At 37.4% G+C, this 25,552-nt stretch overlaps 1 protein-coding gene across 4 annotated transcripts in view; it reads right to left on the bottom strand.

Annotated features, from left to right (window-relative positions):
• Nucleotides 1–25,552, bottom strand: part of LOC150102796 (synaptotagmin-1-like) — a 277,762-nt gene that overhangs the window by 237,495 nt on the left and 14,715 nt on the right. For 3 of the 4 annotated variants that reach the window (XM_090398670.1, XM_090398669.1, XM_090398668.1), the window contains exon 2: nt 3,711–3,901. In XM_090398670.1, the coding sequence (XP_090254796.1) occupies nt 3,711–3,879 (169 nt within the window). In that variant the 5' untranslated portion in view covers nt 3,880–3,901. Of the gene's footprint in view, nt 1–3,710; nt 3,902–25,552 lie in introns of those variants that run through there. The other variant, XM_090398672.1, reaches the window with a different exon arrangement.

The raw sequence follows: 25,552 nt of genomic DNA, 5'->3' as shown, positions 1-25,552 counted from the left end.
TCAACCCTGTTACCACCTCTCAGCAGTTTAAAAGTCTCAGTCATATCACCTCTCCTTCTTCTATCCACCAAACTCTGTAGTCCACACTCCCTCAGCCGATCCTCATAACTAACATTGTACAGTCCTGACACCATCTTTGTCATCCGTCTTTGTACCCTTTCCACAGTTAATTTATCCCCTTAAAATCCTGGGGACCAAATCTGAGAACAATAGTCTAAGTGTGGTCTGATCAGAGACTTATACAACAGAATAATAACCCTTTTATCTCTGCAGGTCGGTGTCCTTCTCATAATTGCAGCAATCCTCTGTGTTACCTTCACCGCCTTTGCAATATGTCCCCTAAATTTCAGATGTCTATCAATCATCAACCCCAGATCTCTTGTCTCCCCTACTTCCTCCAGTATAACTCCTCCGACAGAGTATGCAGCATCCCATCGATGTTTCCCAAATCTCAAGACCTTACATTTTGCCGCATTAAACTGACATCCCCCATTCATTTACCCAGCTATCTAGCTTATTCAAATCCTCTTGCAGGGCTACCACACCTGCACTATTACTAATAACCCTTCCCAGCTTTGCATCATCCGCAAACAACTGAATATCTCCTTGCAATCCACTGGCAATCATTGATATAAAGGTTAAACAATATAGGTTCTAGTACTGAGCCCTGTGGGACTCCACTTGTAACCCTCTGCCTCCTTGAAACTGCTCCACCATACACAACTCTCTGATACCTACCAGACAGCCAATCCTGAATCCAATTGACCAATCTGACATCCAGACTCATGTGCTGCAACTTAAATATCAGCTTATCATGTGACACTCTGTCAAATGCCTTCGCTAAGTCTAAGAAAATGGCAGTATATGCCTTTCCCTCATCTAATGTTCTTGTAACTTTATTATAAAAAGGCTAGCATATTGCTAAAACAAAAGCGCCCTCTCACAAATCCATGTTGACTCTCACAGATAACATTACCCTCATCTGCCCAATGCTGTATACGGTCCCTCACCACTTTCTCCAAGATCTTAACAACTACTGATGACACAAACTGGCCTATAATTAGACACTTCCAGTCTGTTACCACCCTTATGCAATGCCACTATCTACCTTCCTTCCATTCCCTGGGCACCTTTCCTGCAGCCAGACTTTCATTGAAAAGCCAGGTTAAAGGCACTGTCAGTTCCCTAGCACATTCTCTCAAAACCCGTGGTGAAATACCTTCCAGTCCCAAAGCTTTACTGACATCCAGAGTACTCAGTATATGAAACACACTCCCCTCCTGTACCGCTAAACGTCGAACCTGCCCTATCCTTCTAGCATTAAAACTGACTCCTCCAGAATGAAATACTCCAATAAAGTGGTCATTGAACAATTCCACTATGTCCTCTGCATCAGTCACTCTATTCCCATTTTTATCCCACAATATCATTCTTCCACAGTCATTTCTCCTCCTAGTGGCCACATAGCTAAAAAATTCCCTAGGATTTTCTTTGGATCTTAGGGCCAATCTCCTCTCATATTCCAGTTTCGCCTTCCTTACCACACTAGTCACTCTTCTGGCCTGTGTCTTATATTCTTCATGCATCTTCTCTTCACCTGTCTCCTTATATCTCTTCCATAGCCTCTTTTTTGCATGCAATTCCTATTTAATATTGTTTGTCATCCACTTTACTCCAAATTACCTCTTCATTTCATCCACACAAACAAAGGAAGATATATTCCAATTAAGTTTTATTGAAGTCCATAAAAATATTCCATAAATATCAGTCCAGAAAAAAAAAAAAACTACAAAAATTCAAAAAAAAAAAAAAAAGGAACAAAACTTCCCCAACAAAAAAGTTTCAGAATCCACTTTACAAATATTCATGGCCTTAACAGCAATTTTAATGATTTGCACCACCTCTGTCATCCAAATCAGATTTGCTTCTTCACGCTGGCTACTTAAACAACTATCCTCCCTCAGCTGTCCAAATTAATTCTTATACAATTCCTTCAGGAAGATAGCTACTGTCAGATAATGCAAAAACTTTAATCTCTATCCCAGTTGTTTTGCTTGTTCTGGTTCTTACAATCTTCCAAGGCTCTAGAACAAGTCTAACGTCATACAGAGCCTACATTCTAGGCTTGACAGCAACAGAAAAACATCAGGAAATCAAAGTCTAATTTTGAAAGGACCAAATGCAGAAAATTTTGCTTCCTCCTCAAACAACATTCAAGACTTCTGGTTTCTTACTATGACCATTGGATGCAACTTTTGGCCATCAATGTTTCCTCTCTCTCAACAGCAGATGGTACTATAGTAACCTCACCCAAAGATAAGGCAATGTATCTCTCTCTTTACCAAAGGCTCCCATTGTCTTTCATCAGAAAGAAATCAGAAGATTGCTGAATAATAGATACTAACATGTCATCTGGTTCTTATGATATCCCTCCCATTGTTCTGAAACCTGTGCTTCAGCAATAAACTCTAATCCTATGCCTTTTTAGTCTTTCCTATTCAACTGAAATTTATTTTTAACCATGGAAACAAGCCTATATTCAGCCTATTCAAAAATTTGCCCAAACCATCCAATTGCTCTTGCTTCAGTTCTCTTAAAAATCATGAACAGTCATTTACAGCCAATTGTTAACCACCTGGAGGTCCAACAACTAATTGATGACTAGCAATAAGGATTGAATATAATGATCTCAATCTGCAGCCTGTTTCATGATCAGTCTCATATCCAACTTTGGTCTCAAGTCACGGAAAGGTTTCGAGAAATTGACATGGTCATTTGACATTTCTAGGACATGTGATCAGATCTGCACAGAGAACTGCTAAGTAAATTAACATTTTATAGCCTTCTTTCTATTATTAGAAATAGTGGTTATTAGTTTCCTTTTTTAGTCATCTATTCACATTTGATGGTGGCTCCCTTTTTATTTCACCACCAATGCTAGAGTACTCCAGGGCTCTGTACTTTCACCTACATTTTCCCTTATGTACATAAATGATTTTCTCTCACTGACCTTAAATCCTTTATTTGACAAGTCCTGTTGTTCACAACTATTAGTAGCCCCCCCCCCAACTTAAGAACAGTTAGGATCTCCTTGCTATTCAGTGAGACAAGGATAACCTTGTAAACTTCATTGCTGCCAAAGTCTCTCTCTAGGCACTAACAGATCTCAGCCACAAGCTCTTCAACTTCCAAGAAACTTGGTATACTTTTCAGCTCAAGATACCACTGCATACCTAGATGGCTGATAACCCAATATATATACCAAATCTGCCTCACTTGGAATACTGCTTATACATTAGTTTTGAGGTACTTGCAACCTTCCTAAGATTGCTTGTTGCTTTTCAGAGAGGGCAATCCATTTAACTGACAGCTCTAGCACAGATTCACTTCAATCACAGTCTCATATGTTTCTATAATACTATGTTTAATTCCAATAAACACAATCTTATAACTAAACTATGACCTCAACTCATTTGGATGGACCAGACTACCTTTCTTAAAGACTGCAGTCTTTGTCTGTTCAGAAAACATTACAATAATAGCCATGGCTATTATTTTATTTTTTTCTCTCAGGGAACTATTTATAAATTTATTAGTCTGGTCCATCCAAATGAGTTGAGGTCATAGTTTAGTTATAAGATTGTGTTTATTGGAATTAAACATAGTATTATAGAAACATAAAACTTAGCAACAATATCAAGACAACTTACCATGGACTTTTTCACCAACCTTGTGCCTTAACTTGTTCACCAAGCTCTCTTGTGATGGGATATTCATTTGACCATCTGTAGGCAAATGCGAATTAGGGAACTCAGAAGCTGATGGAGTGCTCCCTTTAGAAAACCTCTTCACATGTCTTACTTCTATTACAGGTGGCATGTTTCAATTTTTCAAAGTAGATCTATAAGAAGAAACAAATGAAATCAAATTTATGTTTGTGATATTAACTCTAATAATACTCTTAAAACTTGAAGCAAATATTTTTAAATTTTGCATATCAATCACAGAAATCAAAAGAGGAATAAACAAGACATGAGGAAAGATATTGCCTTTCTACAGTAACAAATTTGAACAGTGGTGCTAACAAGAATCCTTCGATTCCTATTAGATATTAGATGGGATGCCTGAGAAAGTATCTAAAGAGCAAACTACAGTGATGTTTCATGGGAAAAAAAAAAAAAAAAGGATAGACACGAATTTGGAACAGAAGGCACATAGTTGATTTACTTAAAATAGAAAACAAAGGAACTTATAGTCTACTATGAAAACACAATGGTTTATAATGTCATGATTACTGTGTGTGTACAACAGCAGACAAAAGGAAACTGAAATTTCTTGGCATTAGCAAATAATTCAGAAGTCGGCAACCTGCCCTCACACTGCACTGCTCTGCTATAGGTCTTGTGACCTTTCGTCTATAAATCATATATAAAAAAACTTTAAGCAACTCATTAGGAAGTTATTTTTTTTTTGTACAAAATCATTTGAATGGTCCAGTCTTATGTATAAAAGCATGCAACATTGCATTACACCATAATAAATTTAGTTTAATCCTTTATCCAAGTGTGAGCAAACAAGGTTTGCACCTGAAAATATCTTCAGAACTGAATATGGTGTTGTACTACCTTACTGGGGTAAGGTAGTAACAACACTGGGCAACTCGTAGCAAAGGTGGACCAAGTTAACATCACTCCTATCCCAGGATCTCCCATAATGCAAAACACATCTCCTTACGGATATGTATAATGTTATGCATTAAGGGATTGGCCACTACCCAGACTAGTTTCGACTTTTATTGAGGTCTCTTCAGTGGGAGCCAGGCCCAGAGGTGGAGATACCAGGTAGAAGCAATAGCGAGGTCATCTTTACCTATAGGAGTTGCCAAAAGGTGTGCCATCTTTTTTTTTTTTTATTAAATTACTCTGGATTTAGAGAAAGATGTTGAAAGTTTATTTTTCACTTGGCTAGACCATAATAAATTTAGTTTAATCCTTTATCCAAGTCTGAGCAAACAAAGTTTGCACCTGAAAATATCTTCAGGAAATATGGTGTTGTAAGCTAACATCACTCCTATCCCAGTATCTGCCATAATGCAAAATACATCTCCTTGCGGATATGTATAATGTTATGCATATCCGCAAGGAGATGCATAACATTATTATGCATCTTGTTGTACGGTGCATAATATTATTATACATCTTGTTGTATTATGTTCCGGTGTTGTACTACCTTACCCCAGTAAGGTAGTACAACACCATATTCAGTCCTGAAGATAATTTCAGGCACAAACTTTGTTTGCTCACACTTGGATAAAGGATTAAACTAAATTTATTATAGTCTAACCAAGTGAAAAATAAACTTTCAACATCTTTCTCTAAATCCAAAGTAATTTAATAAAAAAAAAAGGTGTCACACCTTTTGGCAACTCCTATAGGTAAAGATGACCTCGCTATTGCTTCTGCCTGGTATCTCAACCTCTGGGCCTGGCTCCCACTGAAGAGACCTCAATAAAGACATAAAAGAGTTGCTAGTGCATCCGAAAAAGGAGAGCGAGAAAGTAAAAGTTGAGTATTGCCACAGCATGATAAATGCAAGCTGAGGGGGAGAGAGAGAGATGATCACAAATGACCCATTGTGCAGATTGTGCAAGAGGAATGGTGTTGAGTTTGTGGATTTGTGGAGTAAGTTTGTTGGAAGGAAGGATTTATATAAGGTGATAGCTTGCATCTAAATTGATTGGTGTCATGAGTCTTAAGAAAATGTTGTTCTCAAGAACCTTTAGGTTGTCTGAAACCAACGTTTCAGATAACCTAAAGGTTAGTAAGTGGGAGAATGATTCCATGATGCAAAATGTAGCACCTCGGGTTCTTAACTTTAGTGGACTAAGTAAGATAAGGTGTAAGGAAGGTAGTGAGATGATTGGGGGGGGGGGAATTGCAGTTTATGTATACTAATGCCAGAAGTATTTGAAATAAGGCTGAGGAGTTTTGGGCATTGGTTAGCACAACTTAGCCAAAAGTTATAGGCATTATTGAGACTTGGTTGACCAAGAATCAGATCATAGGAATAGAATGCAAGGGATATAGTGCCTTCAGAAAGGACAGAAGGAACAGGAGTGAAGGGAAGAGAGGTGGAAGTACATCAGGGAGGGACAAGGATTCAGAGGGCAGTTCTTTGAGACTATCGGTGTGAGACAGAGGTCAACAGGATTAAATATGTAATTGTTTGCTGCTATATAATCTGGGGGGGGGGGGTAAAAGGGAGAATGTAGATTGCAGTTGTAAATTAGCATGATGAGTACAGGTCGAATAATCATTACAGGGGACTTCAACTATGGGAACGTAGATTGGGATGAGGAATGGTCACAGATAAGGTAGGGAAGGAAATGGAATTTATACAGCTGCAGAGAGATAATTACCTCAGACAACACGTAATGAAGTGGACACAAGGTTCAAGAGTGTTGGACTTGATTATTGCATCAGAGAACTTAACACTAACCAATCTGGCTATGCTGCCTCTGCTTGGAGAAAGTGATCATGTAGTCTTCACCTGGGAGATTGCCAGACATGCAAAATTTTCTTTAAGAAGGGATCAGGGCCAGTTTTATCATTAGGCAAACCTAGGCAATTACCTAGGCGTGCTAAGACTTTGGGGCTTATGTTTGTGTGAGTATGACAAAATATATATAGAGAGAGACAATGTATAGGGGCATCAGATACTCTCGGACCGTCCCTGGAAGGGATATATGTTTAACTACAATCACTAGCGGAGTAATAAGCTTTCAGCAGTATCACTGCATAAGAATTTATAGGGGGGGGGGGTATTTGAAGAAAGCAGTATCAGAAATGTATATCTAAGGTCAGAAGGATAAATCAGGTAGGAGTTAGATGGATGAACAGCTTCATTAAAAGGAGTTGCACACAAAGGAAAGTTTCTGGAGGGATTATAAAGAAAAAAGTGATTGGCATGCCTATGAGCCATTTAAGGCACAGGCAAGAAGGGTAACGTGTGGTAAGAAAGACCAAAGCTGATTATGAGAGTGTTAGCTGATTAGGCTAAAATAAATCCCAAAGAATTCTTTCATTATATGGCAAGTAAAACAAGAAATGACTATGGAAGGATGACTTTGAGGTGCTGATGTTGAGGAGATAACAGAACCAAACCAAATAGTTGAATTAGTGGGTGAGCATTTGCAGCGGTGTAACCATCTAGGTGATGACATTGCAATGCCAGATGTGACTGACTGATAGCAGAATAGAGGTTGAAAAAATAGAAGTGCTTAAAATGTTGCAGAACCTCAATACAAACACAGCCCATGGATTAAATGGCATTTTGGTCTATGTATTACGAGAACGTGCAAAAGAATTATTAGCTCCTCTGTCCACCATATTTACTTGAATATAGCTTGCACTTTTTTCCCTAAAATTAAAGTTAAAAAATCATGGTGCAAGATATGAGTGGGGATTTTCGGAAACAAAGTTTTTTTAGGCAAAAACTAAATCGAAGTTTTTAATTAACATCTCACCCCTCATATTATTTTAAAATGAATACATTTAAATTTTACTCAAGTAGTTATTTAAACAATTGGCTGCTCACCTTCATCACGTGAAATATTTGATAAAAGAACAAGCAAGAATGAATGAAAAGAAAGAAAAAGAAAGAATGAATGAAAAGAAAGAAAGAATGAAACTGTGTAATTTACTTAAAACTACACAGTTTCATTCTTTCTTGTCCTTTTATCATTTCAGAATCATAAGTTCTATGAGTTTATTATAACTTTGAAAAGAAAGAAAAAGAAAGAATGAAACTGTGTAATTTACTTAAAACTACACAGTTTCATTCTTTCTTGTCCTTTTATCATTTCAGAATCATAAGTTCTATGAGTTTATTATAACTTTGAAAGTAAAACCAGCACTGAAACTTGAAAGTTTCTCCATATTTTAAGCAAAAATTACCAGTAATTTACAAGACTTGACATAGATAATAAACAATCCTTCATGAATGACTAATGGGAAGTGAAATCAGAGGGAAAAATGGACAGTAGGCCCATAGAGATTGAGCAGACACAAAGTTGTGCATATGATTGCTGCAGTATTAACAAAAGATCGCACGACTCAATGATAAAGGCCAGCTGACAATAGATAATAAGCTGATCTGGAGGAAAGTTGCTGAAAGAAAGTTAGTAATCTAACTGTTCACGTAATACTATCATATGATCCTGTGAGGGTATAAGTCAGGAAATTGATGATTGTACAGTGCTTACAGAAAACTATGGAGAAAGAGAGAGACATTGCAGTATTATTATTACGGGCACTCCAAGGAGTCCTTAGACCCATCGAGGGAGGCCCTAAACATCATGTCCATCACAACTATTTGACATTCACACAGTATCTATCATACTTTGCCTTGAACTCATTCACTGTCACAGCCACAACAGACTCAGGCAGCTTATTCCATTGATTCACCACTCTAAAAGTAAAAATGCCAGCTCTAACACCCTTACTAACCACACTCTTGCCCAGCTTCCATGGATATCCCCTAGTCCTCCCACCACCAGTCCTGTTCTCAAAAATATCCTCTGAATTAATCCTATAGAAACCCTTCAGCAATTTGAATGTCTCAATCATATCTCCCCTTTTCTGCCTATCAACCGATTTCTGGAACCCACAAATCTTCAACCTGTTTTTATAAGGTTCATTCCATAGACCTACTGTCATCTTGGTCACTCGCCTCTGGATCCTCTCCACCTCCTCCTCCCCGTCTAGAAGAAACCTAGGTGACCAAATCTGGGCACAGTATTCTAGATAGGGTCTTATCAAGGCTCCATATAGAGGAACAATAACTTGCTTATCTCTGCTCGTCAAAGTATTCTTCAGCATCCAAGTGATTTGATGAGCTGATTTAGCTACTTTTGCGATGTGGCTCCTAAACTTCAACTCCTTAACTACCAACACTCCTAAGTCCCTGGTCTTATCAATCTCCTGGAATACAGTTCCTCCAATGTGATATACTGCTGCAAATCTTTTCACCCCAAAATGCATAACCTTACATTTTGTCACATTGACATCCATTCTCCCTAGCCCAGACCACCAATCTATCCAAATCATCCTGCAAAATTTTGACATCTTCTGTATTCACTATTGCCCTACCCAACTTAGCATCATCATCAGCGAACAAATGAACCGTTCTTCTCAGATTCTTTCCTATATCATTAATGAACAAATTAAACAGCAGTGGTCTAAAAACAGAACCCTGTGGCACACCACTAGTCACAGGCCGTCTTTTTGACTCTACTCCTGAGTAAACTACTCCCTGGAATCTCTCCATCAACCACCCTCCTATCCATCTCACCACCCCTATATCCATTCCCGTATATTGCAGTTTACGAATTAGACTTCCATGTGGTATCCTGTCAAAGGCCTTAACCAGGTCCAGCAGTATCACTGTAAACCCATTACCCTTATCCAGTTTAAGCCGTCACTGTGTTATAAAACCTGAGCAAGTTACTGAGGCATGAACTACCCTTCACAAAACCATGCTTTCCCCCATACAGTATCTCATTTTCTTCAATCCATTCCTGTATTTTTTCCTTGACTACTTTCTCCAAAACCTTGATAACGACTCCTGATATGCTGATCAGTTGGTAATTTGCAACAGTAGTCTTGAATCCTCCTTTATGCAGTGGAACTATTTTCTCCTCTTTCCACCCCTTCAGGACTAAGGAATGTAAGGACTAAGTGATGTAAGGTATTCAAGAGCAGTTAGTAAATATTTGTCTGTTCTATTAATTTAAAATATTTTAATTTAATTATATATTTTAAACACTGTCCTCTGCACTTGGTCGCTCGAAGTCAGACTTAAGTTCAAGTCTAGTCGCCAACTGGAGGAACTTTTTCTAAGCCTTTCTTCAGCCGATTCCTGAGTTGATCTGTGGCACGGGCAAGCAAGTTTTTCCTCCTGGAAACTCGGGTTTCTCGTCCCTTAAACTCAAGAAAATCGACTGTAGTACCCACATTATTTCAGACAGTGACATATCTTGTTAGGGTTAGGTAACAAGAGATGGCAGCACTTGTTTGCCAACCTCTTCATTGGTGGCTGCTGTAATTAGTGATAGACATGGGCCAGCTATCTCTGATTGGCTACCGGTGGAGACTGAAATGCCCAAAGTCAGTCTCCAAAAGCTAGATAAGGTATAAAGGTCTTGCCTACTCCCTATAAGGGAATAAAAGGCGGTAGCTGATTTTTTTTTTTCAGAACACTCAAAAAGTGGTGTGGAATGAAAACGCAATTTCTTTAATACAGTATGGCACAAAAAAGTAGTACTACAGTAAGCGCTCAAGCTACAACGATATATGTTATGGTATAAACGAGTTTATTAACAAAGAAATATATCGTTACACCTGATGATATATGCATGCATAACTATATGGGGATCTTGATAGAATAAAGCATTAACGACGGTAATTATATACTCGAAATGAGCATCCTGTCTTTCGAGACAGGGTTCATAGCACATGCGAAGGTTCTCAAGGTTTGAAGGAGGTCATGGTGGCAGGGCCGAATTATGCACAGGCGCACAATGCTCTAGCTGAAGGCCCAAAAAAATTAGGTCAATTCAATGGCCCAAACAATGGGGGTGGGGAACCCGTTTGCCTCATGAAAAGTGTAAGTATGACCCTGCATGGTGGAATACCCATTCCTTCAACATATCCAAATGAATGCATTAAGAGACCTGAGATCAGGAGAACGTGAAGAGTAGAGGAATTCAGTAAACCTCGAAGTGGGTTTCCCGGGGAAGTGTTCTGATAAAGAACATGACAGGTTGGAATATCTGTGCAAAAAACACCCCGTTTTTTTGCACAGATCCTATGCAAATCCTGGGTGAATGGAGCCAACACATTCTCAATGTAGCATACACTATTCAATATCACGGTTGCACCACCCTCTTCAATATCACGGTTGCACCACCCTCTTCAATGAAGTAGGACCCCAATTATGCCATGGCTGGAAACAGCATGCCAAGCAGTGACCTCGCTGTGAAGAGATTTCTGTTGGACCAATTCAGGTCTCACCAATAAACCTGCAGGTTGGTCTGTTTACATGACCGCTTAGAGAGAAATGCTTCGCCTGAGAACCAAACATTATGGAAAAGTACGGATCATAGACATTGGCCAGCATGCATGCACAGTATTTCCGCCGTGCATCGTAATCTGTTGCTGTTAAACACTGACCCACCTGAGTGATGTACGAAAAGGCAACCAGCTTTTTAAGGATTCTTTCTAGTGACTGCTTCAGTATCCCAAGTTTTACCGCTATTCTGCATTTTGGAGACTTGCACTTGTTCCGCCACACATCCGTGATTCTCATTTGTGTTAACAGTTCATGGTCTCCCCGAATGCCCTTTTCATTGCGGCAGAGGTACATCAGAACCTATCGATTAAGGCAATGATGACATTATTGCTTGGAGCACGCTCACAGAAACAACAAATAAACTGCTCATAAACATGTCGTAGGCTTGGACTATTTTCTCTGCCAACTCCATATGAATGAAAATAATGCTCAATAGTAAACGTCTTTTCTCTAAACGTCAACATTGTTGCTACAGCTAAATGTAATAGCATACTCTAACATGTGTTCGTCATATTAACATATTAATGTTCATACAGTCGAATGGCATATCTCATACCGCGTGTACTGAAGGGGTCTCGAAGTACAGTAGGGTTTTTTTTTTTTTTTGCGCCATACCATATAAGTAAGAGACCAAATAATAATTTTGCAAGAGCAAGCTCTGAATGAGGTGAAAGAGGACATAAGGAAGAGCACTGGAAAATGTTGAGGTAAGATATCGAGTCTGCTATTTTTAAACTGGACTTATACTTGCAAGAACATCGAAACAAAAACTTTAAGCCTGTTACTGGGAATGGCTCTCGTAGAAAAAATATGACGCCACTGACTTTAAAGGATTTTAGTTAAAAGACTTCTTCACTGTGGAGGTGATGAAGAGATGGAGAGAACAAAATGTATCCAAATTAGCTTAGAATAGAAGTAGGGCATTTAGTATTTCAGCAAATGGAATAAGACAGGGATCGGGAACCGGCGGACCAAACATGCATTTTTATTCCATAAAAGGTTGGTCATATTTACATGGCATGTGGCCCGTATCTTGAATTATTTAAATAGCACATTTTATAATATGAATAAAAAATTAAAAATTATTTGATACCGATAATTCGTGATATCGCCCTGCAGCTTGGCGTGAGTCAACCGTGTGAATCAAGAGTGGGGATAATAAAGGCGACTTCATCCGACCAAAACCGAAATTTGGGCGCACTTTTGCAGTCGCGTTCCCTGGTCCGTCTTATATATTTGTTAAAAATAATTTCAAAAATGGGTTCAAGAAAACGTAAAAAAATTGCAGATGAAGGAAGATTTAATAATAAATGGTTAACAGGAAGTACTTCTTTATTGAAAATGGAGGTAGGTCATTTGTCTTATTTCTCATAAAAGTTTTGCTGTTATGAAAGAATATAATATCAGATGTCATTACGAGAATGAACATGAAAGCCAATACAAAGGTTTGAACTGTGAACTTGGAAAAAATCATTAACAAATTAGAAACTTATTTGATTGCTCAGCAAAACATATTTAAGAAGTAAATATTTATAATGAACCGGTTGAGTATAAGGACGTTACGCAACTATCTGATAAAAAATGTATTATGTCTCTTGCATTTATGGTAGATATTACAACTACCGTAATGAACTTAATTTGACCCTGCAGGGTCAAGGTAAATTACTAGCAAAACTGTTTTCTGACATAAAAGCTTTTGAAGGCAAACTATGTCTGTTGAAGAAATATCTGATGGAAGAGAATCTACACCAATATATATGTTGCAAATCTGCATCTACAGTTGGATGTCAAACACAAAAAGAAACTTTTGTTGGTATCGTTGAAGATTTACAAACGGAATTTTCAACAAGATTTGTGGATTTTCATAAAAATAGCAGTGAAATGCGATTATTTTTGAACCCTTTTAATATCGGCATTGATGACGTACCAAACCAACTACAGATGAAAGTTTTGGAATTACAACACAATGAAACATTGAAGAACGCATTTTCTTTAGAAAATAACCAAACATTTTATCGATGCTAACCAAAAAAATTTGAAGGATTAGTATCGCAAAGAAAATGATAGTCGCATTTCGAGGCACATACATTTGCAAACAAGCATTTTCTGCCATGAGTTTTAGAAAAAATAAATTTGCTTCTCGACTGACCGATAAACATTTGCATGCTTCGATTCGAATTTGCACCTGAGGTTATAAAGTAGATATAGATAATCTGGCTAAGGGAAAGCAATCACAAAGGTCACATTAGGCAGGGAGACACGCATATTGTGATGCATAAACTCTATTACTTTGTTTTTAGGTGATAATAATTTTTCATTGAGTTTCATTTTCATGCGTGTTTCATATCTTGTATTTTAAACATTTCTGTGTTTTTTTTTAAATTGATATAATAAAAATTGATAACTTAAGTATTTTTTTCACTCACTATTTTCTCTTAATTAAGCGCTTGCGACCCGATTATTAAAAATAGAAGTTGAATGTGGCCCGTGAGCCAGAAAAGGTTGCCGACCCCTGGAATAAGATATTGCTTGGGAAGTTGCTAAGACTTCTGCTTTGGAAGAAGGTCAGAAAATGAACTAGGTGAAATAATAATCTATGATTGTTAAACTTCAACAATACAAGGGTAATGAAATGCATCAGGATTGATGCAGTGCTCGGTATGTGGCTCTTCAACAAACGAGGAGAGTCGCAGGAATATTACGGCCAATCAATGTACAACTGCACCGAAATTAACAATTCAGACAAATCCTGACAATTTCTTTAAAATCTAGCATTAGTATGCTCAAAAACTATTTCTGCTTTTGGTTCTAGTTTGGAGCTTTTTTTTGATGATGAACAAATGCGTTGTACTATATTAAATAAAGACAAACAAAATATCTCTGATATTTCTTAGATGAAGACTCAATTATACATATAAATGCATGCACACAGAATACTGTATATTGCTTCACTAATCTACACCTTGGTCTTCACTGATCTGAATGAATGGAGGTTTACTGTATTATATTGAAAATGTTCATTATTCTCATCACATATACATACTATTTATAAATATACAGGGTGGCCATAAATTAATATTCCCTCTTTGGAGGTATCTGTAGTTAAAACTAATACACGGAATGAGACCACACTTTATATTGAGGCTTTCGAACACATGAGGAGATGAATTCCGCGGAAAAAAGATTTAATACCAAAAGTTGCCGATAGGGGAAATTTTGGCGCTGGCAGAGCCGAAAGCAGTCAAATGTTTTTAGTAAACGCAGGTAGAAAGGATTATGCAAATTTTACTGTGCATACGTGACAGAAGCGCCACCAATTCCACTTAAAAAGGGATTGGGAACGTTCAGGCAGTTATTCGAATGACTGACGAATTGTGCTCAGTATGCATCCTACCTTGCCTCAGCATGCTTTACTTGTTAAGTTGTTTTACCTTAAACAGTGCAATGTTGTAGCGACCCTTCGGGAATTTAGAAGGCTTCATAACCTGCATACAGGTCCTATGTCAGCTGTAGCACTGAGAGCTATGATTAAGAAGTTTGAAGAAACTGGATCACTAGGAGTTAGACCTGGCGGAGGACGGAAAGCAATGCAGGAAGAGACAGTAACAGACGTTGCTACTGCGGTGTTCGACAACACAGGGACCAGTACTGGTCCAAGCGCTCGTGCCATAGCTCGCAAACTTTATATGGCTTATGGTACGTTTGGAAAATCTTACAGAAAATGCTTTACTTCTATCCATATAAGTTCAATCGTGTGCAAGCACTAACTACCGCAGATTATGATAAGCGCATGACCTTCGCGCTAACGTTTCTTGCCCGAATGGAGGTCGACAATGACTGGCCTTGGAGAATATTGTGGGGTGATGAGGCTCATTTTTATCTGAATGGGTCGGTCAACTCTCACAACTGCAGAATTTGGGCATCTGAACATCCCCAAGCGATCTAGCAAGTACCACTGCATTCTACAAAAGTAACCGTGTGGTGTGGCTTCATAGTCGATTTCATAATAGGACCATATTTTTTTTGAGCGGATTACCCCTACAGGTCCTGTAACCTGCTCCATTACTGGAGAGATTTATGCTGGAAAATTTTGTCATTCCTGCATTGCAGCAAAGACAATATTTGGAATCCATAATTTTTATACAGGATGAAGCACGGCCACACATTGAACGTTCAGTACAGCGCCTTTTACGCCAGCATTTCAGTAATGAGAGGGTTAGCAGTCAGTTCTTTCCGACGGCATGGCCGTCTCGATCCCTGGACATCACTCCATGTGACTTTTGGCTGTGGGGGTACTTGAAATCCGTTGTGTATGTTGGTGGCGTTCCCAACTTGCATGTCTTGAAAGAGAACATGCAAGTTGGGAACGGGCTGTTATGAACATCCAAAATTTCTGTCTCTCTCGCAAGTTGTTTTCGTTTAATTATTATTATCATTGTAACGCGATGATATCCAGCTGGAATGAGTGACGCTGCTGTCGCTTACACAGTCAAAATGTTATTATTCCATTTTATCTGCCTTTAATGTAATTATTCGCTTGTTTTCGGCTCTGCCAGCGCCAAACTTTCCCCTATCGGCGACGTTTGGTACTTTTTTTTTTCTTTTTTTTTTTTGCGGAAATCATCTCCCCATGCCTTCAAAAGTCTCAATATATAATTTGGTCTCATTCCGTTTATTGGTTTTAGCTACAGATGCCAGTAAATTATTTACTTAAAGTAATTTAAGTAAATAATTTTTACAATTATTTGTTATAAACAAATAAAAATATGTTCATTATATATATATATATATATATATATATATATACACACACACACACACACATATGCACACAAACAGACACACAAATAGGATGAAATACATTAACAGATAATATACATGTGTGTTTCACATTGTCATTCATAGACTATACAAATGTTTTAAGTAATTTAGTGAGTTTTGGCAATATTTATTTTATGTGTGTGTAACCAAGGGCCGTAGCCATGCTGGTTACTAGAAAATTAAATGTGCGCGATAGTCACTGCAAAATCCAGTGACTATATTTATGAGAGTTAATGTAACATAGTATATACGTGCTTGTCGTAATATATGAGAATCATAATTGGACATGATATAAGTTATATATCATGTATTAGTTATATATATTAGTTATATATATTATATATACTCTTATAATATAATATACTTTTAAAATAAAGATCAACATTATTTAGTCCCTTGAGGTAGTCTCTCAATCTTTTTCTGAAAGTATATTCTGAGGTTATTGATTTTATTTCATTTGGGAGTTTATTGTAGCTGCTTGTTGCTAGGTATTCAAAGGATTTATGAAAAATAGCAGCAAGTTCCGGCCACAGCGTAAACCATAATCTACATTATAAACCAAAAAATTTACAACGTGCTTTCTTACAAATAACATACAACAATAAAGATAGAGTTTCTGTAATGGCAAAATATTATGAATGCCATTCAGATCGTTGGTTGAATGTGCGAAGTCAATAATGGCTATAGCTCTAATTATTCCATTTTGTATTCGTATCAAAGGAAGCAGATTGTTGTAGTAATCCCCAACAGATGATACCATATTGCAGTGAGGAATTTACCCAAGAATAGTATAAGCATCTTAAGAATGCTGCATTTACAAAATTAACATAATATATTCTGTTAATTACGAACCTCAACTTATTTGTTAAAAATGCGATGTGGAAATTCCATTTCAGATTACTATTGATATGGAGGCTCAAATACTTGACTGAGTTTGTTTTTTTAGACTAAGCTACTGTTACAATTGTGGTTATATTGTGATCTAGCTTATCTGTTAAAGTGAAGTACATATATCTCGTTTTATCAGTATTAATTTTAAGACCATTATTGCTAAACCACCTATTTAGTTTCAATATATCATGGTTAATCCGATTTTCTAGATCCTCAAGGATCATTTCGGTGTATACTAAAGCCGTATCATCAGCGAACGATCTTATTTCTGCCAAAACGTTTGTATTTACATAGATCATTAATCATTTCATAGACCATCCTTTCTTTCTAGGATAGGTCCTAGCACCCTGAGTTTCCCACAGCACAGCCGCCTCATTCACTCGGTTCTCCCCCTCTCCACATGAGGATTTCTCAAAAACAGAGTCTATCGAAATAATCCTGATAATTAGCCAGCGCTGAATAACAGAAGCATGTGCGCAACACCAGTCCTGACCAGCGGCGTTTTGCTGTTGAACATGCGTACAAAGGATGCAGTTTGTGGAATACCGGCACATTGAACAGTACAGCCTGTGAATGTATAATGGAAGTGAATAAAAATATCCTATTTATGCTTTTGTCACTTTTCTCCTTTTTACACGCACAGAAAAATCACTACATCTACATTTGGTACATCATACAGCGCCCCTTGATGGTGAATTTTGAAAGAACTTTTTTTTTCTTCAGATATCGCTTCCGCATGATGCACAATATATTCATGCAAAGTCTCGCAGCATTTGGATTACTGGGTAGCGCTCCTGAAAGCCTTAAACAGGGATACCTTAATTTTGATGAAACTGTGTGCGTGTCACCTTCCGTCATTCATATTGCATTCTTGAGTATACCATTTTCAAGGATCTCTTGTATTCTACATTCCAACTTTAACGCCTATTAAAAAATCAATATTATACGCGAAAATCGAAACGTGAATTCATGTTTAATTTTTGCCATTTTTTTCAGTTTAATGAGAAAACTGGTATGTATCATATGGCAGGAGAAGAAAATTTAAACGCACAATCATCACATTTGGCCAAATAGTCATAACTAACTTGTGAATAAGAAGTTGATAACCATGGGATCAAAGCCAGTTTACAGTCTGAGGGGAATTCCTTAGACTTATTTTGAAGAAAATTGGCCAGTCATGTGGAAATAGCCCTCATTCTCAAAGTTCTGTAACCCTTATAGACTTCTTTTCACTTTAAAAGCTGTTTATGCCATTTCTTCATTTAAACTCGAATTTCTTTTCACAATTCTTTTCCCCAAGAGTTGAAATGGAATGATTTCCTTTCGTCCTAACGGACGGTAGGGGCAGCTATGCTACCATACTAGGGAAGTGACTATGAGCAAGGTGGTTTTGCCTTCCTTGCTGCTATGTTCTATGGCTGTATCTTGTGTGTTCAAGGCTCCAGTTTGCCTGTTTGCAGGATGAAAAACCCCAGAATAAACGGGTTGAAAAACCCTACTGTCCATGCCCAAGACCGACTACCTTGGCTATCGCTGAGGAAGATACTTCTTCCCCAAGCGCATGGCTACTAGGGTAACCGTGTGAACCACCCCCAAGAGTTACACAGCAAATTTCTAAAGAAATAACGTAGTCCTTTGATAGGTAGCTTTGCTTATTGCAAATATAATGTTCGTATTTCATTTATTTAATAAAATAAGAAAACTGTTTTCCTTTTCTCCAGCGAAGGAGAATTGCATGAAGCAATTTATGTAGTGAGATTTCATTAATATCATGTACTTATTTTACAGACGAAGTTTTATATAACTGTACAATGCTTTTTCAACTACTGGCTGTGTTCATCACATAATACACACAATTTAATGGACTCCTCCCTAGATGGTACGCAAACTCGGAATGTTATTATGCAGTGTATATACACTGTCACCAGCAGATCACTGTATGGAGGGGAATAAATTTGCCTAAGTGGTTAACGCATCTATTCTCCCGCCAACAGGCTGCGAGTTCGAATTCTACCATGAGAATGGATGTTTCTGATGTTTTAAGTGGGAGATGAATTTCGCTCCATAGTGAGAGACTACCGCCCAGCTTATTGGGAGACTTAAACTCGCTCGAAAATTCTATATTTGGTTTCCAGAACGATTTAAAATATAAATAAAAATAGAAAAAATATATAACTAATAAGAGGCGGGACGAAATAAAAGTAATACGGGATGAAACACTCGGGTTTTTCGTCCCGTAAACTTAAGAAAATCGACCGTAGTACCCACATTATTTCCTACAGTAACATATCCTGTTAATGTTAGGTACCAAGAGATGGCAGCACTTGTTTGCCTCTTTATGGGTGGCTTTCTATAATTAGTGATAGACATGGGCCAGCTATCACTGATTGGCTATCGGTGGAGATTGAACTGCTTATTCAGTCTCCAAAAGCTAGATAGGGTATAAAGACTTCGACTACTCCCTATAAGGCATTAGCTGATTTATTTTTTATAACTAATAAAAAAAACAGCCTACCAACAGTAATGATATGTTACAGGTTTACAAAAACCTTTAGTGAGTGGGATTAACATATAACACACTATAACTACTTTTGTTCTCATCACTACCGCAACAAATGAAAAACCCTAAAATATTAAAATGGCTCGATTCCATAACTTTGAAATCCATCGCGAATCACCATTTTTCAATGATCAAAGCGAGTACATGAGATGTCTGCAGTACTATGCGTGTATTCCTTGATATTTCTACGATAATTCCCTGCACAAGAGGTTAACCAACCTATAGTACATTAATGATGCGGATTGGCAAGAAATACAATATCTGCTGACGCCATTTTTTCCTCAAAGAGACTGGGGATGGAATTTATCCCCAACTAACTTTTGATGACTAGTGAGCAGCGAATCTGTACTCTTAGCCAATCACAGAAGAGCTGGCATAGGACTATCAGTGAGGTAGGAAAGTATAGCAGCAACTGCTGCCATATCGTAGATTCTAATACTATATATTATTGTCTTAAATATTGTGGTCTATGGTAGATTTTTTGAGTTCCGAGGTGAAACAAAAACCTTACTCTTGCTTGTGTCAGAAACAGACTAACTCGTAAACCGGTCGAAGAAACGCTTTCTTCGACAGGACTGTGAATACACAAGAGAACTTGTTCATATTCAATTTGAAGAGATGTGAATGCATTCCTTGGAAAAAATTGCAATTGGAAGTGGGATTGCAATTGAATGCAAAGGAGACTAATGTTTGCTGCACGTGTTTCAATGGATTTCATGGAAGATAAAGGGATTATTGATGACGGTTCAGATAAACATTTGTTGTGGTGGGATTCACATAGAATGCAAGCAGTGGAAACCGCCTGCCTGTCTGAGAGTGAGTTGGAGTGAATTGGTAAGAGATGAGTCAATCAACCCGATTCTTTCTCTTTCCCTACTCTCTCTTCTGTGTTGGGCAAAGCATTTTTAGAGAAGTTCAGAGTGTCACTCAAGGATTTGGAGGTAAGAAAACCTTGAGCAAAAGATAATTTTGCTCAAAGTTTTCTTACCTCCAAAAGATGTTAAATGATAGAGATCTCACTTTATATAGACTGGAAGATGTTTTTTGGTGGGAAATAAGGCAGAACTGTTTTACTAGCGTTTTAAAACTTATCTGAACTGCATAATGGTTTGGCATAAGTTTTAAGTAGTAGAAATTGCTTTGAAGATTGTGGAGATTTCTATAGTGCAAGGTTTGTCGAATTAGGAGTGTAGGTTTATTGTGTCTGTCCGAAATGTTATCCTTACCGTATAAGATCGACAACTCGCCTTCACTTGAAAACACATCATAAACATTCCTCTAGCTCTAGATACAATTTTAATCTAGATCCTTCTAGCCGAAAGTGAGATAATTATTTTCTTCTTTACACCCTAAACACCAATCATTTGATTGAATTTGTAATCTTGCTTTACCATGGAATCGGCTGCCTTTTATTCCATAAACGTAATGGCCAAGGCCGTTTTGGCTCTAAATAACCTCGCTGAAATTCGAAGGCTAGTCAGTCTCCACCTTTAGCTGTCACTGATGGCTATCCCAAGACTATCAATCAAACAAGCATCTGGGATGATGATTATGGTAGACCGCTGCTGTCATTTTTTCGTCCCTAGCATAGGGAACAAAACATAGAGAATAATACATAGTTTCGTCCGTAACTATGTCAGGGATTAAACTATATATTATTCTCTGAAACAGCAAGCTATAGTCGATCGTCTTGAGTTGGGCAGTTAAAAACTGTAATTTTCGAAAGGAAAACCCTGCTTACTCATCTCAAGAATGGTGTAACTCGGGAACAGTCTGAAAATAGACCTAGAAAAAGATTTATCTGGAAGTATACTAGACAGAACTGAGAATCGTGTTTTCCCAGAAGGCCCTGCGACAGAGAAGCAATGACCATTTCTACAGGGTTATATAGACATCCACAAGTTAAATTTTTAAATAATTCATTATAGAAGTATTATGAAAAAAGTGTTTCTAGTATAGAATATAGCAGTAATTTATGACGCTAACATTCCTGAAGCATGGTTAGATTCATTTGCATGTGCGAAATGTTAACCATTATTATTATTGGCCTTCCACCAGAACACGTCAGTGTACACTAGACCATTAACAAGCGTGGTCAAGGCAGAATTTATATATGTGAGAAAGAAACTAGCTGCGCATGACCAGCAAAGAGTAATTGTGTTAATATTTTAACCGAAATCATTTATGAATGCGTTAAGCAATAAAGGCCATAACACCGAAACTAGAATATCCCACTGCTAACGACTCGACTCTTTAAAGACAAAATTGTTTCTGTCTTTTGATTTTCGCTCAGTATCCATTTGGTACATTTTATTGAGTTGGTTCTTATGCGCGCTATCAACGGCTTCGCTGAAACTCAGCAAAATTACATCAGTGCCATTACTTTGGTCTACTTACATCATAGAAAGCAAGCAGATTTGTCATAACGGACCTCTGTTTAAATGAACCCATTCTGCACCCTGTTTAGAAGTGACTATCAAGATTATCCTAGATACAACAAATAAAACTCCTAACACCTTTTACTTCCAAATGGAGTATGAAAAACTATTAGCTCTAACTTTTGGAAACCGGTTGACAGCTAATCTCGATGTATAGCAGTCACCGATGCTCAGATCATAGCTACAGATGATTAAGGATTCAGATAGTAGAGTATGTAGATAACTGCCGCCATCTCATTTTCCTAAACTCAGTTAGGAATTGCCTGGAATTACTTTCTACGGTCGATTTGAGTTGCGATATTAAAAGCCAGCTTTTGAGAGTAAAAGCTACTTGCATGTTGCTAAAGGTCTAGGTAAGTCAATGGTAACCAGATGAAAGAAGAGGCCTAGAAAAAGTTCTTCTAGTCGGTGACTCGAATAGAACTTTCAGTAGTTTACATCTGGTAGCCTACTGCTGTGAAGGCCAAAATATCACTAAATGCTACACAAGCACCTCGCGGTTATCATTCCGAATTATTTCCTCCCTTCCCTATTACTATAACACTAAGAAGACTCACTGGTTAAAATAAACTCCTAACGCCTTTTATTTCCAAACAGAGTCTGAAAATTTTATGCGATTCACCACCTGTGCAATTTCCAATCATAACTTACTATTCCCAATATAGGCGATTCACTGAAGATTATTGCATTAATTAACAGCTAGTAGTACATCTGTTTACCGCCAAAGGAGATAGATACTTTTTAATTTCAAACTCTATCAAGTGCTAAGTGATTAAAGATATCAACAATTTCTTCATCGTGTATTAAGTCAATTTATAAATCTCGTCACCGAATCAGTACTTCATATTCTATCCGACGAGGATAACAAGATAGTACATGGATTCTTCGCATGTAATACGGCTCTAGCTACATTCATCGTTCCATCACAATAGAGAAAAGGCCTAAAAACACCAATACCTAAAAAAAAAAAAAAAAATCTAAACAATCCAGAAAATTACAGAGCAATTACACTACTTCCTACCACAATGAAAATCTATAACATGTTGCTTCTAAACCGAAGAGAACTATACGACGTAACACCTCTTCTAATCAAAATCAAGCAGATTTCTTTAAAAACAGAATACTGTTGAACACATCGATTGTCTCAGAAGGATCAAGTGATAAAAAAACTTTTCTTAATCTTAAACTTCAAAGATTTCTTAAAAGCCTTCAATTCAATCATTAGACAAAGGATGTTCAAATTTCTCAGTTATTACGTCATACCTCGGAAATAATCAAGGCAATAGCAGAACGGTACAAGAATTATCACGCAAGAATAATAATTAGTGGAGAGATGAGTGAGAGCTTTGATCCCACTGGAGTTCGGAGAGACTCTTTGGCACCATATATTTTGATTATGTATTCACTCATAAGAAACGGTTACGGAATAACTTCTCGAAGATTGAGCAGGACAAATCCACATAAGTAGTCACTGTCTTGCAGATGAAGTAGTGATTCAGACTACCCCCCAAAAAAAACCTAGATAAGTTATGTAAAAATGCAGCACTGATTGAGTTGGCAGTCAATAGCCGTAAAACTAAAGAGTACTAAAGAAAGCACAGAAGGAATGACCACATTCTTGAAGAAGCCAATGATTTTCAGCACCTTGGTTGCTACCGCGATGCTAATTGACATAGTGAAAAGAAAGCACAAAGCTCTTCAATTCCATAAAAGTCTAATATCTGGAAATTCAAAAGTGTAAATACTGAAATTCTCCTGTACCAAACCACCAGTCAAGCCATATTTACATAACGTGCTAAGACATAGAGCATTACTACTATTACTTCTCAGCGAGTAGGTAATATCATTAATAGCTCTGGGACAACATGCTTTCGACCAATACTAGGATATACATAGCAATATCACATTCCTAATGCCGTCGTTCTTGAAGAAAACCAGCAAAGACTACTAACAAAGCAATTCGAAACAGTCAACTGAGATAGTCGAGACACTAGCTTAGACATCCAGTTTCATCTATTCAATACTCTTGCTCTATACAGACCAACTAATTAACACAGAGGTAGAGGAAGACCAAGAAAACAGTTTTGGCAACACATAAGCAAACTTCGTTTTGAAGATGAGGTTCATGAACTATCTGATATTTACGATTTAGTACAAAACAGAGCAACTTGGCTCACTTTTATTCATGAGTTTTTCCTATATGAATATTTCTGTCTATATTTTCCTATTCATAAATACACACACTGTATATATATCTATCTTTCTTCTTTCACTACGCGTTATTCCCGCTTCCTATGCAGGGTCCGCGTGTTATTTAGATACGACTTCTTATTAGTTAGCACTCCCAGCCGACCTGTCGCCTAGTCTGCCGCTGAGGGGGGGGGGGGGGAATATTTTTTGCTGTAGAGGCATATGTTCAATGGGCCAGAGTGTCTGCTTACGGGATGAAAAACGCCAGATAAACTGGCGGAAAAAACCCTACTGCCCGCGCCCAGACCGGCTAACTTGGCTATGCCTGAGGAAGATCCTCAAGTTCCTCACGTCTTCGATGGGATTCGAACCTGGGACACTCCTTCCCCAGGCATATGGTTGCGAAGCACAAAGCCACTAGGCTAACCGCGCGGACACACACACAATATATATATATATATTATTTCTGTGATGTCAACATCGATATATATATATATCGATGTTGACATCACAAAAATAATACCAAATTTGGCAAAGTTTTGTATTTACAACTTTTACTCAGTTTACTAGAACTGAATTAATAATAGAATAAGATAAACAATGAAACTGAAAAACTTCTACAGTACAGGAGTAAAATATGAAATAAGCTATTAAAAATTCTTAAAATATTTTTATTATTGGCCTTTTTACAAGGAGACAAGTTCACCTAGAATGAGAGCACCATTAACTCAAATTACTGAAAGTTATACTCGATATCGGCATTACATTTAACTAATATCAAATGTGTTCTAGGTAGATTTTCTGTTTGTGAGGGGAAAAATCGGGGCCCAAAATCAGCACCAACATAACAGACATAGTCCAAGACCGATTACTGAGTGCTTAAAGCAAAAAAAAAAAAAAAAGAGATTGCACCGCTGTGGTCACACGATTCGCATAACACGAGATTTTGCACTCCATATATAGGTTGACTTATGTATTCAAATAATTCTCTCCTTTATTTTCTCACGTCCCTTTTGATACTTATATTTTATTTTACGTGCATATTTATACATAAAGACATAGTAATACCAACATGTTCGACTTTGTGAAATTAAATAAACGTTACACAGATAGCAGTTGAAAGTATTCTAGCTGTTATAGAATATATTATCCTCGGCAAGAATTTATATTCTTGCTTTAATTCTTCACGGAAGCAAAGTTTGCGCGTGAAGTATCTTCACGATCAATCTACTGATATATATATAGAATCTGATGACTTTACATGAATTAAAAGTCTGAAGTAATTACCTCAGTATCCAATTTGGGGAACGCCTGAGTAAATGATTAAATGAAGAAGAATATAATTACTTGTAATTACAAGTATAATATACTTTACAGCCGAGTGAAAAAACTTCTCGAACTATCTTTGATCGCATAATTTTCATATGGTGAAACACCATTTTACTACTTGATATGACTTCTGCATTAATTTAACTTTAGTACCTTGCTAGGCCTATCCCCCACTGGTGAGATCTTAGTAAAG

The sequence above is a fragment of the Typopeltis vanoorti genome, chromosome 10 (assembly GCF_054136105.1).
Source record: "Typopeltis vanoorti isolate ZY-2024b chromosome 10, IOZ_Tvanoo_1.0, whole genome shotgun sequence".
In the NCBI taxonomy this organism is placed as follows: Eukaryota; Metazoa; Arthropoda; class Arachnida; order Uropygi; family Thelyphonidae; genus Typopeltis; species Typopeltis vanoorti.
Note: the sequence above shows the minus strand (reverse complement) of the source record. Positions and strands in the feature narration are given on the sequence as shown.